The 20,778-nt window shown below is 41.4% G+C and overlaps 1 protein-coding gene across 4 annotated transcripts in view; it reads right to left on the bottom strand.

Moving 5' to 3' along the window:
* The window catches only part of arhgap32b (Rho GTPase activating protein 32b), a 131,906-nt gene that overhangs the window by 38,828 nt on the left and 72,300 nt on the right, over positions 1–20,778 (bottom strand). For 3 of the 4 annotated variants that reach the window (XM_085288269.1, XM_085288268.1, XM_085288267.1), the window contains exons 4-5: positions 20,494–20,588; positions 20,209–20,293 (exon numbers count right to left, since the gene is read on the bottom strand). In XM_085288269.1, the coding sequence (XP_085144395.1) occupies positions 20,209–20,293; positions 20,494–20,588 (180 nt within the window). Of the gene's footprint in view, positions 1–6,173; positions 7,819–20,208; positions 20,294–20,493; positions 20,589–20,778 lie in introns of those variants that run through there. The other variant, XM_085288270.1, reaches the window with a different exon arrangement.

A 20,778-nucleotide genomic window follows, 5' to 3' on the forward strand; every position in this document is an offset into this window, starting at 1 on the left:
ATCAAGCCAGACAGGCTGCATAATAGTGCCTGGGTGTTTTTCTCCAGTGCCTCTTCACACATACTAGAAAATCTTTCAAATATACAAACACACTGAGCCCTGCCGCCTGCCAAGGGTTCAGAGTTGCCTTAACATACTTGGAGAAAACCCCAAGGGTGAGTGCCAGTCTGAAAAAGAGGGTCTGCTATTCTTAGACTATGCCCTAAAGGGCATTCAAAATTATGAATTTGTATTTGCTGAAGTGAGAATTGAGGGAACATAAATCCATTTAGGTATCCATTCATTATCTTTTCCAGTGCATTGCTTCCTGCCCTTCAGCCTACAAGAGAAGAAACTTTGCTGTCCAAAGCCCTTTCAGCTCCCCCTGCACCCAATGAACATGCCGTGCTATTGAACCTGGATGGTTTCATTGCAAACTGTAACCTCTGGCAATGCATGTCATGCTCTATGGTCCAGGACCACTCTAATGATCTTCACAGGAAAGAAAGTGAGTACCTGGTGTGGAACCAGGGGCTATTATAAAAGGGGGAGGGGGATTCCATGTCCTTGAAGTGATTGGTCTGTTTTAGAAAGATGTGGTGGTAGTGGAGCTTCTGTTATTGGTTACGCCACAAGGTGCTTCCCATAGTGAGATACTGAGTGTGGTTGCAAAGAGAACCAGAGGTTCTTTTTCAGTGTTTCTTTATGGGAATGTAGCTCACTCCTGGATTGCGTCAGCAGTCCTAAAGCTAAGCTCCAGCACTTCTCAGGATCTCAAGCTGAACCCGAGATACAACATCTGTCAGACAAATTCAAACAATTGATGTAAATTATGATCCTGGAAATAAAAGGATATAATGATAATTAAAGTTATGAGCTCCAAGTGAACAGAGGCAACGGCCAACATGCTGATGGAATATAGTAAGTGCTCGCTAAGAGCAAAGTACTCTATTGGGGTGATATGGTACTATCAGGTAGCCAAATACCTTATAGGAGGTAAATTTGCAAAAATCATATGAAAAGTGTGTAAGAACAGCCTAACACTAGAAACGGTATTCACCAAATTTATAGCACATGTTGTCATATCATCTGGCACTAGGTCTTGTATGCAGAGACACCACATAATTGGGGTCTTCCAGTGCACATTGCCACTATGACATAATTTGCGTAGCCATGGTGACAGGTTGCCATCCCACCAGTCTATTCTGAGGCAGGGAAGACTGGTTGAACAGATTTAATTGTTCAAAACCGCACGTCTTTGTGTTCAACATACTGTTATTGTCTCTTCTTTGATACTAGCCATTTAATGAAACAGCCTCATGTGGTTTCCCAATCCCTCTTTTATACCAGTGATACAAAGAAAAGTTGAACAGGTGTTTTAATCTTGCATTATATAAGAGCTGGTGCTTTTGAACCTGCTCTATTTCCCATAGGAGAAGCTATCATGTCAGATAGTTGTGCTAATGTTTGCAATCACTGGCTCCACTGCAGAGATTCAGGAAGTTCAGAACTTAAAACAGCATTTTCAGGGCAGCCCATCCATCCATCTATGAATCATTTGTCTCCACGTCAGAATAAAAATAAATACAGAACATAAAGAATGAATATATATTCATTACGTTCTGTACTTGCAAAGGTGAATGAATACCAGGTCAATGCCATTATGTGGCACTTCTATTCTCCCCAAATCTATGCCTGGTCTTTGGTTGCCAGTCTACTGCAGGGAGGTTTGGTTGCTGATTTATTGATAGGAATTAGTTGTACGACTGAGAAAACTGAAAAAGTTTGCAGACACTCTTATTTTGAATAAAAAAGTGATTACATTTTGTAAAATACAAATTAAAAAAAAAACAAATTTTTAACTTTTGTATTAACTGTGAAATTGTGAAAGAGTAAGTGACCCGCTCATGAAACATTTTTATCTTCTATCCCATTTGCTGCATCATTATGTTAGATCTGCATTTTGTGTTAACACAAACAAAAGTTCTGCTTTCACAACAGCAGACATAAAAACTGAGATCGAGGGTATTTATGTGCTGTGTGGGTCCACTAAACAGAGCCTGTCGGAACAATGTCATTGTGCCAGTGCGGGGGATGAAAACACATGGAAGTGTTCTGGATCCCATTAAAGCAAGTTTGATTTAATACAGTTGTTGAATATTGACTGGTCAGCCTCGAAAGAGGGAAACAGAAGACAGGAAACAGCCAAGGTTAGCTGGTTAGCGCCACTTAACTTTCAAAATAAAAGCAAGGGAATTGTTTACAAGTAAAGCACTGAAAAGGATAAAAGCTAATAAAACAAAAACAAATTGAACTGTACTTGGAAGTTAATACCCAAAAACACAGCGATGCACTTTTGGAACAAGTCCACAGGAGAAAGAGGTCCCAAACGTGGATGGGACGTGGAGAAATTTTCAACTGTTTTTTAAAAAAAAATCTACTAAAAGTGTTCATGTTAACATCAGCATTTAATGTTTTTCATGATAGTAAAGTAAAATGCTACCTTCGATTAACCTGTTAACATCAGGGAGTCAGAACTAAACAAAAGAAGAGTATTTCTGTCAATACTTTTGATCTTGGATTGTTAGCATTGATTAGCATGATTCAATATCATGTAAAAATACAACTCAAGTGAAAAACAGCAACAAAAATCTAGAGAAGAGGTGGTGATGGGCACAAAAAGAGAGATTGCGGGTACCCAAAGACAAAGAAGGCTGCATGCAACTGTTACAGTAAAACCAATAGATGTCAGTAGTTAATCCTAGTTACAGTGGCTGCTGTAGGACCAACAGCTCTGGCTGACAACAACGGGAATCAATGAGCTCGTTTACGCACATTTTCGTATGTTTGAACCTGACTTCAGTTCAGGAGATCAGGCTTGAGGTGAGGAGGAGGAAGAGGATGACAATTTATCCAAAAACTGGTCACGTTCTCCTTTTCCTTTGTGTTTTCTCTGCTTTAGTTAAGGAAAGCCTCCTTAGATGATAAAGCATAGATATGATCCTATATGTTTTGAGTCAGACAATGCAGAATCTGGCTAATCACCTGGCCTCACAGAAATCATCTGAGGCTGATGCAAGTTTTGGTTTTCCAGGTATCAGGAAATACTTAGTTTGCTAAGTAATAAATTGGCAAAGTTATCACGAACTGGGCTGATGGTGTAAAAATGAATGGCGTGTCACCGGCTGCTCACACTGCTTAAAAACACACAAACAACAACAAAAACAACATAAAAACCCATCTAAAGTCCAGCTGCTCAGTGGTGACTGGACCAGGGCGAGACGTGGCTTTTTAAAAGTATTTTGGTCTGGACTGCACACATGGACCAATCGATAAAACAGGCTGTTATCAACTTAGAACTAGGACACTAGTGTCACCAGTATGACTGTATCGTCTAACCTGACAAAATTTTTAGTGTTTATAAATGATTCATCAATGTCATTATCAAAGTATTCTTTATTTTGAAGATTTGTTTTTTTCATGATCTGTTGATCACAATCTGACAAAAAACAGAAAATGCAGGAAGTGTGAAAGCACTGCTGCAAATTTAAAAGCCGCCTTTTGGATAAGTTCAGTTTACTTGATGGAGGTTCTACTTCCTTAGAAGTGGCAGTTATACATATGAGGTCATTCTTTATCCTATCCAACCCCATAATACTGCTCCATGCAGTCTTTTGTCTTAGTGACTTTTATGTGACTGTTACTGTCAGGGTTTGTTTGGTAAAGTTGTTTCTCAGCAATAAAAAGGAAAGACATGAGGTCATTCAATCCATCAGGTACTGGCTTTTTAAACAAAAGCCATTTTGTCTGGTTTCTGGCTTCTTTCAGTTTTTGTGTATTTTGCGTTCACTGTTTATTTCAATTTATTGCTGTGCTTGTATGTATTTGTTATTACTGATTGCTGTGTATAAGCCAAATTGCCTCTCAGGGACATTAAAGTGCTACTCTGCTCTGCTCTTAAGCAAGTGGTGTGTATGTGTGATTATAAGTTGTTCCACATGATGTTGCTGAGCATCAATATTTTGCACCCAAAGTTCTTTTGGAAATGCTTCAGGGTGCAGTCACTGTGGAACTTTTTGATTTAGCAATATCCGAGTGTGTTGTCATGCAAACTGTGGGACTCCATCCAGCACACGAAAGGCTCTGTGCTGTTTCTGCAATACATTTATGTGCATGTGAACGGTTACGACTCAATTTGGGATGATGAGGAACTTTCTGGTCACAAAACACTTAAAGGTTAAAAAAAATGTTATGTAAAGAAGATGATACTGTGAACAAAGAGAACATCATGCCTCTCAGTGGCAATCTCAGGATCACCTTGATTGTGGCAGGGATATACATACAGCAGCTAATATTACCTGAGAAACAAACAATACTGCAAAGTAATGCCAGCACAGCAATAGCAGGGTTACAATAAGTCACAGAGGCTTATGTAGCTAAAATCTATTGTATAGCAAATCAAGGCCGGTAAAAAGAGGAATAAACTCCAAGCTTAGAGTCAGATCTGTTGGGTTTGAAGCCAGAATACTAACATGCTCAGAAAATAACACAAAGTAAACACAAAGCGAAGGATTTCTTAACTTCCAGGCAGCTGTCACATTAACCACAACAACAAAATCTGACTGGTGAATTGAATATATTGATGATCTGTTCTGCTGGGAAACCTCGGGTCCTGTGATTCATGTGAATATCACTTTGATATCTCCCAAACACCTAAACCAAGCTGCAGACCAAGCACAAAGGCAGCAGCCTCCCTATAGCAGGACAATGGCTCCAAAATCTTTTAAATACTCAAACAGTCTTATTATTTCTATGGTTTGTTAATGTTTTTTAAATATATTTTCCCTGTTTTTTTTTACTAGTGCATGATATGATGTAATAGGTCTTTATCATCAGAAGGTAGCAGTAATTCAGCTAGATGCTGATTTCCTGGTTACCACAGGGGAACACCAGTAAAATATCTGTGGCACGGTGAGCGGTGAGACTACATGTCTGTTTCTCTCTACAGTTTTGTACACTAATAATGGCAAAACCACTTCAACACTAGTTTCTAGAACATTACACCTAATATGATTCACACTGTGTATGAACAAAACACAGACTTTTGTTTTATTTCCCAGAAAGACACTTTCTCAAACTATGATGATAACGGTTAGAGAGACCCTGGCTGTGATTCCCAAGTCCCCGATGATCATCTCTGCTGACAGCATGTAGAAATTACAGATAGCATCTACTGAATAAACGAGGCTGGGGGTAAGTGAACTGCAGGTTGGCTCCCAGCTGAAAAACAACAGAACTGAAGTGAGCACCCCAGAGACATTTTCAGCTGTGATGAAGGTTTTCAAAACAAAGGCAGCAGTTTTGCCATTTCAGCAAGCACGTCTGCTTTTATTAAGAACTTTTGAAGAGAACCTGCAAATGCTCCCATGCACCCAAACTGGGAAGCATGCCGCACACGTTACCTACCATTCTAGGCCTGTTTTCTGCATTTCCTGCAGCTCGCCACATTGCAATTCGCTTTCAATCCAACTTGTGCTGCACTAGCACACATTGTCCCTGTGACCACAAAGGCAGCTGCAATCTTGCCAGTACTTGGCAAACTATGGTTTCAAAAACCACAGCTCCAGAATAATAGCATAGGAACAGACTGCCTTTCACAGGAAATGAGAAATACTGAAGAATTCTGGATATACTGGTTTAAGTTCAAAACCTACCCACAGATAACAACAAGGCTGACATGAAGGATTTGGATCAATGTCATGAAAATCAAAAGAAAAACACACAAAAAAAAGTCAAAACAACAACAAAAACCCACACTGGTTTCCTCACTGTGGTCATGCTGTGCTATATATGGTCATACTGGGGAAAAATATATATCACTGGATGGTCTGTCCCTCAGCTGTTCTTGTTTACAGTGTTGTAAAAGCTGGCCTGTGGAATTCCTAAAAGAAAGAGAAAAGCCCTTTCACGTTGATCATTTTCCAAAGACATTTACTTGGAGATCCGTGTTAAACTCAGCTGTCGCTCTAACAAAGGTTTCTGCATGCAGTGCCACACCGATATCTCGGCCACAAGCTTTTTTTCACGAGTCCTGCAGGCACACAAGGACAACGGGGAAGCACAGCTCTGTAACCGCAGCAGCAGAACACTGTTACAGAAAGAACTGAAAGGGCAGAAAAAGCCCTCATACTTACAGTAGGTCAGCTCTGGTTTACGTTCCTTCCCTTCATGCAGCTCCTTAACGCTCCAACACCTGTCCAGTCTCTGTTCCTCAAGTCTAAGAATGTACATCCAAGCTTGGGTTTCTCCGCCACGGAGCACAATTCCCCTTGGCGGGACGTAAATGTCAGCTCCCCACTTTCTTTCACATACAGTGTAAGCACTCCCAGTGTGGGATCCGGAGAGAGAAAGAGAGAGGAGGGGGCAACAATATCATCAGCAGCTGGTGTTAGAGGATGAAAGCCGGTTTGGTGGATTACTCAACGGGACAGCTTTCATCTCCTCCATTTTGCCTTCTCTTCCATTCCACCATTGGGATGCCCAATTTTAAACCTTCTTTCTCTGGAGGCTGGCACCCAACACAACTTTGAAAATCTGACTAGCAGCAGCAAAACATAAATGGAAACAACCTGGTTTAAATGTCCAAAAAACAAAACAAAAAGAAAGATGTGTTCTTCAGTCCTGTTCTGGCAACCTCACCGTCTGCTCTCTGTGTCCTGCACCACATGCTATTCTCTTTTTTCCTCCTCTTCCCTGTCTGACATGCTGGATCACCCCTCCCCCTTCTCTCCTCCTCTTAACCCTCTCTGGTTGGCATGTTCCCAGGACAAAGAGCAGGGATGGAGAGAGAGGAGCAGAGGAGAAGGAAAGGGAGGGGAGAGGGTGTGTGTGCACTTGCCAGGGAGCTGTTTTCCCTCCTTCCACATCTGCAGTCCTCGCTGTGCTGTCCTCAAGCAAAGTGGCATCTGACTGAAAGTGATCTACTGAGGAGACATTCAGCTCTTCCAAGAACACAATTACCATGACTTCCCATTATCAAACTTCAAAATGCACCCAATTAAGCTTTTCAATAAGTGACGATCTGCAAATGCAGTAAATAATGGGAAGCTATTCATATAACCTAATAACCTAAATAAGCTCCCAGCCTACCCCACTTGCAAAGTAGAAATAGAGTCACCAAAAATACGCTCTGCTAAAGGGCCTGCTCCCAGCCAGCTACCTTAAAAAAACTGAAGCAGAAGTTGAATCAGCTGTGGCAACTTCACGTGTGCCATCCACATATAAGATGGATTAAAAAGAGACTGCAAACAGCCTGGCTTACCAAAAAGGTAATAGCCACGAGGGTACAGAGCCGCATGGGGGGGTGCAAGTCTCTCCCAGTTCTGCGTGAAAAACATGCAAACAAACAGTTCAAATATCCAAACAGTCCAATTCAACTTATGGGTACGGACAGTGGCGGAGGTGTGGTCCCTGGCTCAGCTGCAGGGGAGGGGTGGTGCAGTGAGCTCAAGGGGCGGTGCCAGGCAGGTGAGTGGACAGGTGGTGGTGATGGCACTGACGAGCTCTCGACTGTTTTTAGTGACGCTGGAGTGGAGAGGGGGAGGGTTCTTCAGAAGGCGTGCACAACGCCGAAGGAGAGCAGCAGTGGGAAGTGTGTGTGCCAAACCCTAGAAGTACACTGCTCTGTGTGTGTGTGTGTGTGTGTGTGTGTGTGTGTGTGTGTGTGTCCGGTCCTTCTACGCAGATTTCTCAAGATGGTGTGACGATCACAAATAATATCTCTAACACCACCTGCTGCACTATCTTTTACCAAAGGAATGGGGCAATGTGACAGCAGTCACCACTGAGCCAAAACTTTCTAAGCCTTCATAAAAACACAGATTTCCACATAAGCCGTGAGCTGCTCAGCTGAGACGCCTGCTCTGACCGATTGCTGGAGAACAGCTTCACTTCGTTTTCTACTATAAGTCTGCTTATGAATATCAAATGATAATCCAATGATGACCCAGTTCATCCTGTCTCTGCTCTGCTGTGCCAGTGACAGGTTAGACTGATTTATCCAAACCACATGCGCAGAGGTCGGATATTATTGTTCCAGGAAACATCACTGTAGTCCAACTTGCAGACACAAAAAGCTAAAAGCACTGATTGAACACAACTATTTCCCACGTTCCTGTGTTGGCTATGGAGAAAATACAGCAGTGGAGAAATCTCAAGTTTTGTTTCTGACTCTAAAATTAGTTATTAGAGACACCCAAGTTAGGTTGAAAAGAACTGCAGTCAGGCACTGAGTGTGTGGGGTTTCTACTATACACACCTCGCTGACAGACAAAAGTTGTTTGCAACACGCACTTCCAATGGAGACACGTCACCAAGAGCTACAAAGGTTAACCTCATGGTGAGCCTTGAAGACTAACCACACTGCCTAGAAAATGTTTATGCATATTACACATTGTGTCTAATCCATCACACAGATACTGAGATATTTCAGTCCAGACCAACGTGGCAAACAGATGGCTCGACAGAAACGCTACCCTAATGTGTGAATAAAAATAACAGTGTGATCGGTATCAAGCATTTATGATATTTTTAATTATACGTATAACACTTCAAAATAAAATACCAACATTATTTTGATGTATCGAAATAGAGCAGCAGTGCTCGGCAGCCCAGATTGCTCTACTTTGTTTTCTCTGCTGCAGAGCTGATCGGTCCAAACGGCTGCAAGAACCTGACACAAAAGTGTCAGGCCAATAAATTCGCCTGCGCTACTACGCAAACAGAATGAGTTTATTAAATCAAATTTCTCTACTAGTTATTAAAGTGTATGTCAGTACACTAGGTCAGAGCTTCTTATTAATGTGTTATGATTACAGGCTGAAGTTTGCAGAACATAAAATATGACTAAAAATAAATGGCGGGTCTCCAGTGGCACCATTTTCACACTGTAGTATTTTTACTCGGATGTAGAGCTGAAGGGGTTTTGAGTGCACGGCTGCCTGTGGGCCTTTGCTGCAGTGTGAAGGAGCTGGATCTAAAATCATTAAAGCTAAAAAAATAAAAATAAAAATGGGGATCTAACCGTACTGAGGAGAGCAATGGAATTTAAACAGGGGGAGAGAGGTCGCTGTTAGGGGATGAGATGATGGTTTGGAACAAAAATCCTTTTCTTACTTTAGCGTACATATATTTGCACACAGATTATAAATCTATACATTTTGGAACTTGAAAACAATTCGTTGTTTACACTTACATGCAAACATATTCAAGTTATTTGATGAACATGCAAACTCTCAGCTTTGATTTCAGGGCCTGAACAAAAATACGACAGGAATTGGTCATTTCTAAACAGTTTCCTGTTTTTGGGAGCTTAAATACAATTTGGAAATTCACCCAAAAGCTGGTAAGATGCGTGCATTTCATTCAGTATTTTTTTATTTTATGAAGCCCATAAAAGATCTGGAAAAGATTCGAAGTGCGGTATTTGAAAATGGATGTTGCTGCAGTGAACCTACAACATGGACTCTCAATTTAAGTAAGATTATCAAACAAGAACAATCCAGACACAGGGTGGGAATTTTCAGACTGTCAATACAACATTCTGGGGAAAAAAAGTGCATCAGTGAGCTCAACATCTGCACGAAACCCAAACGACCATGACAGCAGTAATCAACATCTTTGGTAATGAAACATCTGTTACAGCAACCTTTATTGGCACTGGCTCTCCTGCACTGAGTGAAGACAAAAGCACAGCATCGCTAATATTCCAAATAATATGCTAATATTTGTCCAAATGCAGAAAGTTAACTGGACGATGTTTCACAGGTCAAGGACCCAAAATAGACGAAAAAAACTGACGAACACAAAGGAGGACATGCAAGCACTTCTCTTCCTGGGTTTATGTCATTGAAATGATTCTGTTTCACACTGGAATGCAGAAAACACCAAAGAAAAAGTATCTCCATGACAAGCTTGCAGCTTTGTTGTCTTAAGCCCAACTTCATTTTTATAAGAGCAGAAATGAGTAATGAGGCTTTGTGAATGTGCTTTCAGCGCTTCTAGGAGTTAACCTCACTCTAGGCCCCGCAGGTCAGGACAGGACAGCGTGGTTTGTCAAATGTAAAGGCGGAAAGGGAAATCAATCAGCCCAGTCGAGCTGCAAATGTTATAGGAAGACAGGGTACAGGGAACAGAGGGGACCGGTAATGTTTCTTCTTTGTGGGAAAATCATAAAATATAAAACAGCACAGTGGGAACATGTGCCTGCAGACCTGATCTATTTGCCTTATGACAAAATCCTGTTTCGCACATGCATGTGATACACATTAACTGATCTTAATGGTCGCTGGTGGGGAGAGCTTTCCCTCTGCTTCACAGGAAATGTTGCGTCTGATACGTCCAGTTGAGCTCAACAAAGAAAGAAAATATAAAGACATAAAGCATCATAGCTATGTGGAATAGACCCAAGATCTCAAAAGCACTCCTGATTAATCTAAAGAGGACCTATTAAACCACTGCAGCATGAAAAAAGTGGTTATTTATGTTATGTTTCTTCAAATTTTTCAAAATGGACTGATCTGGAATATAATGTATTTGTGTATTCTCAGCACAAATTAATTTAGAACATGATTGTCTGATGATGATGTGTTGATGGTAATGAAATTTTAAGCCATTTCCTTATGTTTTCTTTTCTTTTCTTCTTCTTTTTTTTACCTCAGTTCCATTACCCCATAGGTAATGGAATTGAGCGGCCCTCATCACCCTTCCTCTAGTCTGTCACAGGAGCAGGTGATGTATTTGCATGCATGTAACATGTGTAGAATGTAGGCATAAAAACATTATTATACTGCCCTTGAACAGGCACTGCTCTAGTTAAAGGGAAAGTGCTGAAGTCTAGCAGTATTTATTAATGCATTTGTTACATTTGTTGTTATTGAAACTTTTAGGACCTTTCAACCTTTGAGTTCACCTCCACTCTTCAGCTTTATACTACTTTAACTTTGAGTGTGCGCACTCTTACCCAACTCTAAAGACCTTTCACTGACATACAGCATTGTGGTGCTCAAATTATTTCTGTGTCTCATGGTTATTGTGTGTGTGTGTGTGTGTGTGTGTGTGTGTGTGTGTGTGTGTGTGTGTGTGTGTGTGTGTGTGTGTGTATATGGGGGCTCTGGCTGGTCTTTTGTTTCCCCAACAAGGGCAGAATGCATCCAAGCGTTACATCATCCTCAGCTCACAGGCAGTGGAGAGCGGTCCTCTGAATGAACATGTGACAAAGGGTCTGACATCATCTCTCTGTCGGCCAAGGCCCTCATTCTGTTTTCTCCAGGCAACCACACAGTATGACCCTAAATATCATACAGATGGAAACCCATTAGAAAACCTGCAGGTTATTGTTAAGTGTCCTGTGTTTCTAAATGACGGGTTGCCTGGCTGTATGCTTTGGAGTTGTACTGCAGCTGATGGATTGGGTCCCACTGGGGGGGAGGGAATGCATCTCTCACGGTGCTTTGTGAGCAGAGGGGGTGACTGGGCAGGAGAAGCGTATTTTGTGTCGATGCTGGGGATGGACTCGAGCAGGAGATGGCTAGAAAGCCGAATGGAGGAGTAAGAAAAGAGACAAATAAAGACAGGCCCTCATCACCCTTCCTCTAGTCTGTCACAGGAGCAGCTGAGACACATCAGCTGTACAGCAAGGCGGTCTAAAGGAGCCCTGAGAGGGACGTCAGTCTTCGTCACATACATGGCTACACACACACCCTGCTACTGTTATTCACCCACACACAAATCACACCCTCAATAACTGCCTGAACCACCGTCAGCATGAGAGAGGGGGCGCTCTTTCACATGTGTCTGACAGCCCTCTGCGTTGGCCTGCGCCTGCTGTGTTTTGCTTGTACGTGTCGTCTTCCAGGTTGCTGGTAGGTGCGGTAACTGGGAGCACCTGGCCACTCTCCTCGGAGCATTTAAGATGTGGTTACCTCAGCTTTCTCTCTCTCTCCATTCACCCTGCACCGTGTTATTTGTCTGGTTGGTTTTGAACTGGTTACTTTAGGGCTCACATTACACACCTAACATTCAATCACTCATCCAACTGCTGACACACTAACAAATGCCAATGTAAAGTTTTATGTGGTTAATAACTTTGTAAACCATGTCTCTCCCATATTTGTTAAGGCTCTTGAGCGAGACCATAACAGCTGTTAAACTGGTTTATTTCCATGATTATCCACCTTAAAAGTCACACTCAATGTTTCTTACTATAAGTCTGCCATAATGCACTTTATGGCATTGTACTTGGTTCAGTGTTTCAGTCCTATTAGTGTCTTCAGTGCTGTTGTGTGTGTACAAAGGCAGTGCTGGAACAAATCGCACTACTACTCCCTCTAATGCATTTCTGGGAGAGTACTGTCCTGCTCGTAGTAGTAGTGTACTATACTGTGTTGAAATGTGTTGAAGCAGAGGCAAACAGATTGGCTGATGCAGACTTCATCCTACACCAAGATAATGAGCCAAAACGGAAGAAAATAAGGCCGAAGGCTTCAAATAGTGTAAGAGAAGCACAGATTGTGAGCACAGACCAAGTGTGGGTCTGATGACCTAAATTTCATCATCAGACGGTGAGTGAGGCAGTCCGAGCAGCCGTCCACGTGCTTGCCTGTTTTTTGTGACCATGTCAACTTATCTCTGGAGACTTTACATTACAGTGTTATAACTGCACCCCAGACAGAGATGCATAACAGAAATGACTAAATGACAGAATGAAACAGCCCGTTACTGTCTCACACACACACACACACACACACACACACACACACACACACACTACAACCTTTAGCCATTTCTGACGCCTGTGAATAACTTAAATACTGTTAATAATCGTACAGATGACAGCGGTCAGCACCACTAACACTGTTTCTGGAAAGGACCTGTTTGTGTGACTTTCACCCTCACACACATTTTATTAGTAAAATGTGTAACAGTGTGGTCTTCAGTGTGGTCAATGTGGAAAAGGCAGGGCAAAATGCTAGGCTAATGAGCAACAATAAGGGTGAGTGGTGCTGGCTGGCTAGTTGGCAGGCACAGTGGGACAGTGGTGATGAAGTCAATACATTTACTTTGCTGGTCTCTGGCTCCAGACTTTGTCATGCAGCCCTTGGCCTGCAAGGCTGGGAGGGGCTAAGAGGAAGAGCGAGAAGCTGGGGGCGATTCAACCGAGACATCATGGAGGGCACAGACTATGGGGGGGGCAGTGCATGCATGGGCCAACACACTGTGACAGTGTGCCAGGTCACAGAGGAAAGGCCAGAGCCATTCTGACAAACAGTATTAATTAAAAATTAACAACTAATATAGAATACAAGGTCGAGTCTTCAGCTATCAGTCTTCTAGAGAGGAATCAGCTTCTAGTTTAGTTTCAGGAGACACACACATCTATACTTTTAACATTAGGATTAAAATATTCATTTAGCTTAGAGCTGGATCAGGTGCTCGGGCTGCTGAGGAACATCCACGATGCACTGAGCACCTTCTGTAGTTTACAGTTTGTGCTTTGCTCAATTTGTTATCCTCAACTCTGTATGCGCTGCCTCTTCCTGAACCTTAAAGGCTTCACACTACCGTCGCCATGTGCTGGCTTATAAAGAATTACCTAATTATTGAGGTAATATATCTAATATTGTGGGTCTTTACCTTTTAAAGCTCCTTGACTACTGCTGTGACCTATACAATGAGAACAGAACGAAATCAATCTGACCAGAGTATCTAAATCTGCCCTTTCATCTCACATCCAACTGTTCACCTGTCATTTCATTTATCCCATGCACTGATATCAACATTGTTTTAGATGGCGTGTATATCATTTGGTGCAAAACCATATCTGTCTCAAGTAGATTAAATAACCAGCAGTGAATTCAGTTGGCTGAGGTCTCTTCTGCATACTTCAGATTCCAGCCTCAAGCACTAGCTTCAGAAAGAGTGGAGGACAGCATACACAGCAGCACAGAATGACACAAATATCAGCAGGGACTTATCCATTCTCTTAGGAATGGTTTTAGCCAATGCACAGAGGATTTAAAGTGTCAGACAAGGTTAATCAATACCAATTCATCCACCCTCTCTACATCCAACTTAATAGGTTTCTAAGTTTTGACATTTAATAGATTCTCAAGAGTGCACCAACAGTACTGTGCCAAAATCAATACAAACTTTCATGGCCACCCATAGCAAGATGACCTAAACTGCATTTTTTCAGACCACTCACTTTGATGTGAAGTCTGCGCTAGATCCGCCTGAAGCTAGTTCAATTAAAAGAAAGGAAGGCTTACTCATCCTAATGAGAGCTGCAGAGAAACAAACAAGAGTCCTACTTGGAGCCATCACTCCTGCTTCTGTTTGCTCCAAAACATCAGTGTCTGCCAAATCAAACTCATACATGACTGTGCAGCCACAGGGCGCCAGGATGTAGCTAAGGTCACAGATTTAGTCCTTATTATTACTACCACTACTACTACATGTGTTAGACATTCGGTGCCAACATTCAAAAACATCTTTTTTTCCCCCTCTAAGTGATGAAATAAAACATTCACATTTATCATAATCCAGATGAAAACTCTGCAACAGGCCAGTCACCTGTCCATGATGTACCCCACCTCTCACTCTATGACAGCTGGGATACGTTCCAGGATTCCTTTCTTTAAGTAAAACCTATTCTGAACCACCTGTGGCTTCACATAAGAACCACAATCAAACGTATTTCTTAGAGAAATGCCACAAATGACCTCGTTGGAAAATAAGCTCAGACAAATGTCATAGATATTTGTAGAAAAACCTAAATATACTATTCTTTGTTCATATAGTGTAGCATTGAAGTGTCAGCTGTCAGTTAGTAACAACCTTCTATCTAGTGCCATTGTTTTTAAATGCTTTCAGAAGTGCAAAAATTAGGCATAATGGTTATTATAATTAGTCTCGAACAGCTGTCAAGATAAAAAGATATTTTTTTATATTTTCCAAAGATCATTTGTGATGCATTTGTGTCTGATGTCACAGCACCATCATCAAATCAATTATAGTCTTTTTGGAGTGACTCTATTCAGATTTGTAACAGCATAGAATGTACAAAAAGGAAAAGCTGCTGTCATTAGATCCTTTCTGTATGGCCTGCAAATCTTTTTAGAGCAACAGTATTTTAAGGCAACAAGTTTCTCTAACATCAAAGCAACTAAATAAGCAAAAAGTTCTGCACTAGATTAATTTGGAAGTCTTGTTAAGGTACAGTCAGACAGAAGAAGGTTGGAAGAACCTTACTTTGTCAACACCACTGTAAGGTTATGCTTTTGTTTTCATTTATTTAACATTTAAACCAGTTTCTTCCTCTGAGGAATACGATGTCTGGACTAAATTTCACAGCAAGTCACAGTTGTCAATACACTGCAAAGAAACCCTCTGAGGACAAAAGCAATGCATGATATTGTTTTCATTTTTTATAGTCTGAATCTGAATTGATTAAAGTGTAAGACTGCATCGCATCATTTTGGCTTTTTAAAACCCAAATCGACACAAAAATGTGTAGCTGGCTGCACTCAAGTGTGCATACACTATTCAGCACTTGTCATTAACCAAATCTCCAAAAATAATATGTCTGAAACGGCCTCTTTTACGATTACATCAGAACAGCACTTCATCAGCAGCACGACTGGCTGAAAACCCCAAACATGTGACCAGTAATGCCACTTCTTTGTGTCAAAACGGAGCAAACAGTGAATCAACACAGAGCACACGGACACATTAAAATGTAATGAACAGACCACTCTGTGAGCAGCCACAGAGAAGATTTAAAAGACTTTGAAAGTAAAGGTTAAGCCATGTCTCCATCTTTGCCAGAACGACTGACAGTCTGTCAGTCAAACGTTCCATCTACAAAACCAGCATCATAAGAAAAGGACTGCCACGTAAGTGGTGCTCTCAGGGCTTGTGGGACTGTGCCATTATTATTTTTCCACAACAAAACTTTGTGTGACTCACATTCTCCTCTGGCAAAGATTTTTATTATGGAAGTGAAATAATAATAATGGAATAATGGAATAAGTATTCCAGCAGAAGGCCCAATTCCAAAGCTGAACCTAAGTCCTACCCTGCCTCAGTCCAGCACAGAGGAAACATAAAACCTCACTGGACCTGCTCCACATACATTACTATTTATTTGGGATTTTTTCACTTCAATGGTGGAGATGCATAAGGAAAAATGAAATATAGTTAATGTGAAAATCTGTGCTGTTCATAGAATCTGTGAAGAAGATGTAAAAATGTGCAGCAGCGTGTCTATGAAACACCCTGAATGATTTCTTGGGCATCAACATTCTCACTTATCATTTATAAAAAGCTTTACTATTTATGCCGTGTCAGAATCATTAGGGAGCAAGTAAATAGAATGCAGTTGTGACCAATTCATTAAACAAGCAAACATGTTTGGTTGAGGCGAGATAAGACATATATTGAGTGACATGGGGAACAAATAGCAAATAATTAATCCCTAAGCAAACACAGAAGACATGAGTTTCCACTGGGGTTCAGCTGGCTCAGAAGAAGAGGCAGGAGCTGCACTGAATACTAAAAGTACACAGGAGGCAACACAAAGACACAAGGCTACTTAAAGGCATATGAAAACCAGGAAAGGATCAGCTGGCCAAACAAAAGGACAACCAATCTACTGGCTGTAGACAATTTAAATTAGCTTGAGATGTATACAATGAGTGGACGGGTGGAGTTAGATCAACAAATGACCTGCACGTAAAATACAACACAGCAAACTCTCACTCTGCCGTTGCAATAGCAGTGGGTTTGATTTAGCTGACTAGTGACCCCTACTGGCTTCTTGTAGTAATGACAAAACTGGCTGGGTAAAAAAAAGCTCTCACTACAGTTGACTGCAGCACAGTTCCTCTTGACAATGTGTTTAAGGATTCATAAGATAGATATTTTAACCTCACAACCCCACCAGTCACCAAAGTAAGAGTCAGAGATCAGCTGTATTTACTGCACTGTGGTGCTGAACATCATCATCTTTCACAAACGTAAAGCACAACTTCAAAATTAAACATTTAAAAGATCAGTGAATAAATGTTTGGTAAAACTAAAATAAACTACTTTCCGCACTATAAGGCGCACTTAAAATCCTTTCATTTTCTCAAAAATCATCAGTGCGCCTTATGTTAAATAGCTAGGTTTCATTTGACGTAGACGTGACGTCGACGTAAAGCGCGAAATTTGACTGGCGGTCGGAAGTGAAAAAGATAAGCGCAAAATCACAGACAGACAGTACGCAAAATGCCTATGTCCTGTTGTGTTTACGGATGCTCCAGTAGGTCGACCAGAGAAACTGATAAACGGTATTTTAGGGTACCAAAAATAGCCCAACGAAGAGGAGAAAAATGGAAAATTCTAACCGAAAAACATAGGAAAAAATGGATTTTAAATTTACGTTTACAGTCGGGAGGAGCAGAGTCTGCCAATGCCCGTGTCTGCAGCGACCACTTCGTCAGAGGTAATGTTATGTTTGCAAACGAACTTATTAGCATTAGGTTGTCGTTAAATTCTCGTTTACTTAGTGCTTTTAAGTTAGTAGTCTAATATTGACTTGATTGGGACTATAGGCTGCCCAAGTGCTTTGGATGACGAAGAGTTGGAGGACTGGGCTCCGACGGTCAATCTCGGCTAGGAACGAAAACCCAGATCGGAATCAGTTCTCAAACGAGAGAAAAGAATGAAGCTTAAGGCAGAACAGCATCGATGTGCAGAGGCGATTTTGGATATGCAACAGACGGCTGAGAGCCCGGATTTGAGCCTAGTGACAGTGGAGAACAGGCTACTAACCCTGCCATACAATTGCAATGAGCTGCAATCACTTCTCCATCCTCCTTTGCAATTACCCAAGTCTTCAGAGGTGTCTCGTTAGACCGCTGAGAATGGTTTACCTTGAAACAAACAACTGTCACTCTAACGAAGTCCTAAGGATGTGGCATGTTTGTTGACGTTAAAGCCGCTACCGCTAACTGTTAGCGTGTTTAAGATAAAGCAATATAAGAACAAACACTCACCCTTGCAAACACCAAACTGTATCCATCACGGAGACGTTTTGTTCCAAGGTTGTGGACCCACCCGCTGACAAAAAAATTGTACGCCTCCAGACTCTTGAAAGCTTTCATTTGCTGCCTAGTGTAGTAAGAAGTCTGGAGGACCAAGTAGTTGGTGATATCCACAGCCTCGATAGTAGGCAAATCCTTTACTTCTGTGGTGCATTCGGACATTTTCAAAGAATACGGATCACGTCCGATATATTTTTTAACTATCTGTTTATATCTCTCCCGAGAAACGGGGTCTAAAGTTGCACAATAGCTGCTCTCCTGACTCTCCACAGTGTCCTCCATGTTTACTTCCGCCCTCCACTCAAAAATCGCGCTGCCTCCGCACGTCATCAGAACCACGTGACCGCAACCCAACTATTCTGGTTGTGCTTACTGACCTTGAACCGATTTTATGTGGTACATGACGCACAAGAATCTGTCAAAAATGTTTTAGTATTACTTTGCTAACCTACAAAGCCACACGGCTTGATGGGTTGTCGGAGCATTATGACTACTGTAGTCAGGAGCCTCACGGAGTAATCTTGGTCTGAAACTCCGCCCACTTCAGGTCCCAAAAACAAACGAACACTGCAGCATCACTGAGAGTTAAAAACTGTCTAAATTCTTTCATCTTTAATAAAATGATCAGTGTTGCTGCTTTAACAGGTGTAACAATGAAGTTTAACATCCAGGCATCCATGAAAACAGAATTTATTAAATTTAACTGAGTTAGAAGTTCGCAGGAAGTTAGCTTGCTAGCTTCCACCTAAACATGAAATAGCATGTTCTGACAGAGATTTCTGAAGAAATTCAAACGTACAGCTCTGCTATCACTTCCAACATAAATGAAGACAGAAAACTAAACAGCAGTGACGTTTGCAGGGTTACTGAAGTTGGGCTAGCTGGTATATAATGATGTGCTACGTGATCGCTAGCTACACAGCTATGTTAGCATAACATAAACACAGTGAAGCTGGAGGATGAACGCTAACTTTTTTCCACTCGATAAAAGTTAACGTGAAGGTTCCTGATGGTTAGAGACAAATGCAATTGCATAGCAGGATGCTATACACGGGCCAGACTTCAGTCAGGAGAACAACTGAGATAATCGATCCACAACACAAGGTTAGTCATTAATATACTGCAACAACATGGGAATAGAGCAGCTGCCAGAGAATTCAACATTAATGAATCAATGGTACGGAAGTGGAGGAAGCCAGAAGAATGAGTTGAGTAAAGTTTGACTTATCTGACTGTTTTGTTTCGCTTAATGCGCCTTATAATCCGGTGCGCTTTATGGTCCAAAAAATACAGTAAAATAAAATAATCAAATGAAATATCAGACATACCTGTACTACAGGGGCACAGGCTTTTCACTGAGTTACTCAGGCATTCCCATTTGATTTTTTTTGTTTTTAACTAGTTAAAAAAAAAATCCTTTTCCACACAGAAAGTGTATCAAACAATTCAAATATTTAACCAGGGTGCAGGTGGGATTAAAAAACACTTGGTTCACAGTTCCTAGTTTGGATATTTTAAAGCATGGGGGGGACTTTTAAAAACATCAAAACAGACTGCAAAGACAACTGCTGGCAAAGCAAGTTGTGACTCAGCTTGGGACTCAACAGCCACTAAGGTTAATAAAGGCAAAGACATGAGGGAGCTATGTGGAGGAATCTCCAGGAGAGACTGTGGTAGAAGAAAACTTTTTAAAGATCTTATATTTATATTATATTAGCAAAATGGGGCATTTAAGGAACCAGGAAACCATAGCAAACACCAACAATCTCCATGCATCAATGGCAAAAAAGTTCTACCTGACATCATGTGGAGAAGTCCTGCTTCATTCAGTCTTTACAAATATCATCAGCCAATTTCTTCTCAGTGAGAGCGAGTATTTTTCAATAAGCTGTGCAAAGGTTCATCCACAACATCGCTGACATTTGTGGCGCTGTAATTTTAAACTCATAATCCCAATCAAAGTTTTTAAAAGCCATGCTACTGATGCACACATGCCGCACCAGCTTTAACCCTTTCTCACACCAGGTGTTTGTAAAGCATTAAGAAATTCAAGAGAAGGAATCAAAAAGCTTCAAGACTGTACCTGAATTGTACCAAAGTCCACATTTTCATAGTGGAAATGAGCACACTCTGCCAGTTTTGGGAAATGGCCCTTGGTGAAGCAAAGTCTGCAAATGCAACACACACAGTTTGGTTAGCACTTCATTCTCTTCATATGGTAACAGCTTTGAGTGTGTATGATTAGCAGAAAAAGCCGAGGGCAATGCAAACAGAGGGAGCGAAAGCACGAGGCAGGCACAGAAACAGACTCGATAAACAGCCAGTTTGGAGCGATATCAGAAATTTGTGTGTCCACGTGCCCACTCACTTCTTGACATTCTTGACCTTCATGCTGGCTGTGCTGCTGCTGCATGAGCGCATGAGGGGCTCAGTCCTCAGCTCAGGGATCTCAGCACTCCTTGCCTAAAAAAACCAAAACAAAGCACACAAACATGAGAGCTCACACTTCCAGTCCGATCCAAAGCATCGATTTAATGAGCGGAGCCAGCTAATTCATACAACTGCACATCATTCAGTTAATTAGGTTTATGTGTAGCACCAGTTTGCTTAGATCAGATCAGGTAATGACTTTCCAAAAATCCTAACAGCCTTG

Source organism: Mchenga conophoros, linkage group LG10, assembly GCF_057382185.1.
Source record: "Mchenga conophoros isolate Kocher_MC1m ecotype Shallow Benthic linkage group LG10, M_conophoros_male_GT1.1, whole genome shotgun sequence".
NCBI lineage: Eukaryota > Metazoa > Chordata > Actinopteri > Cichliformes > Cichlidae > Mchenga > Mchenga conophoros.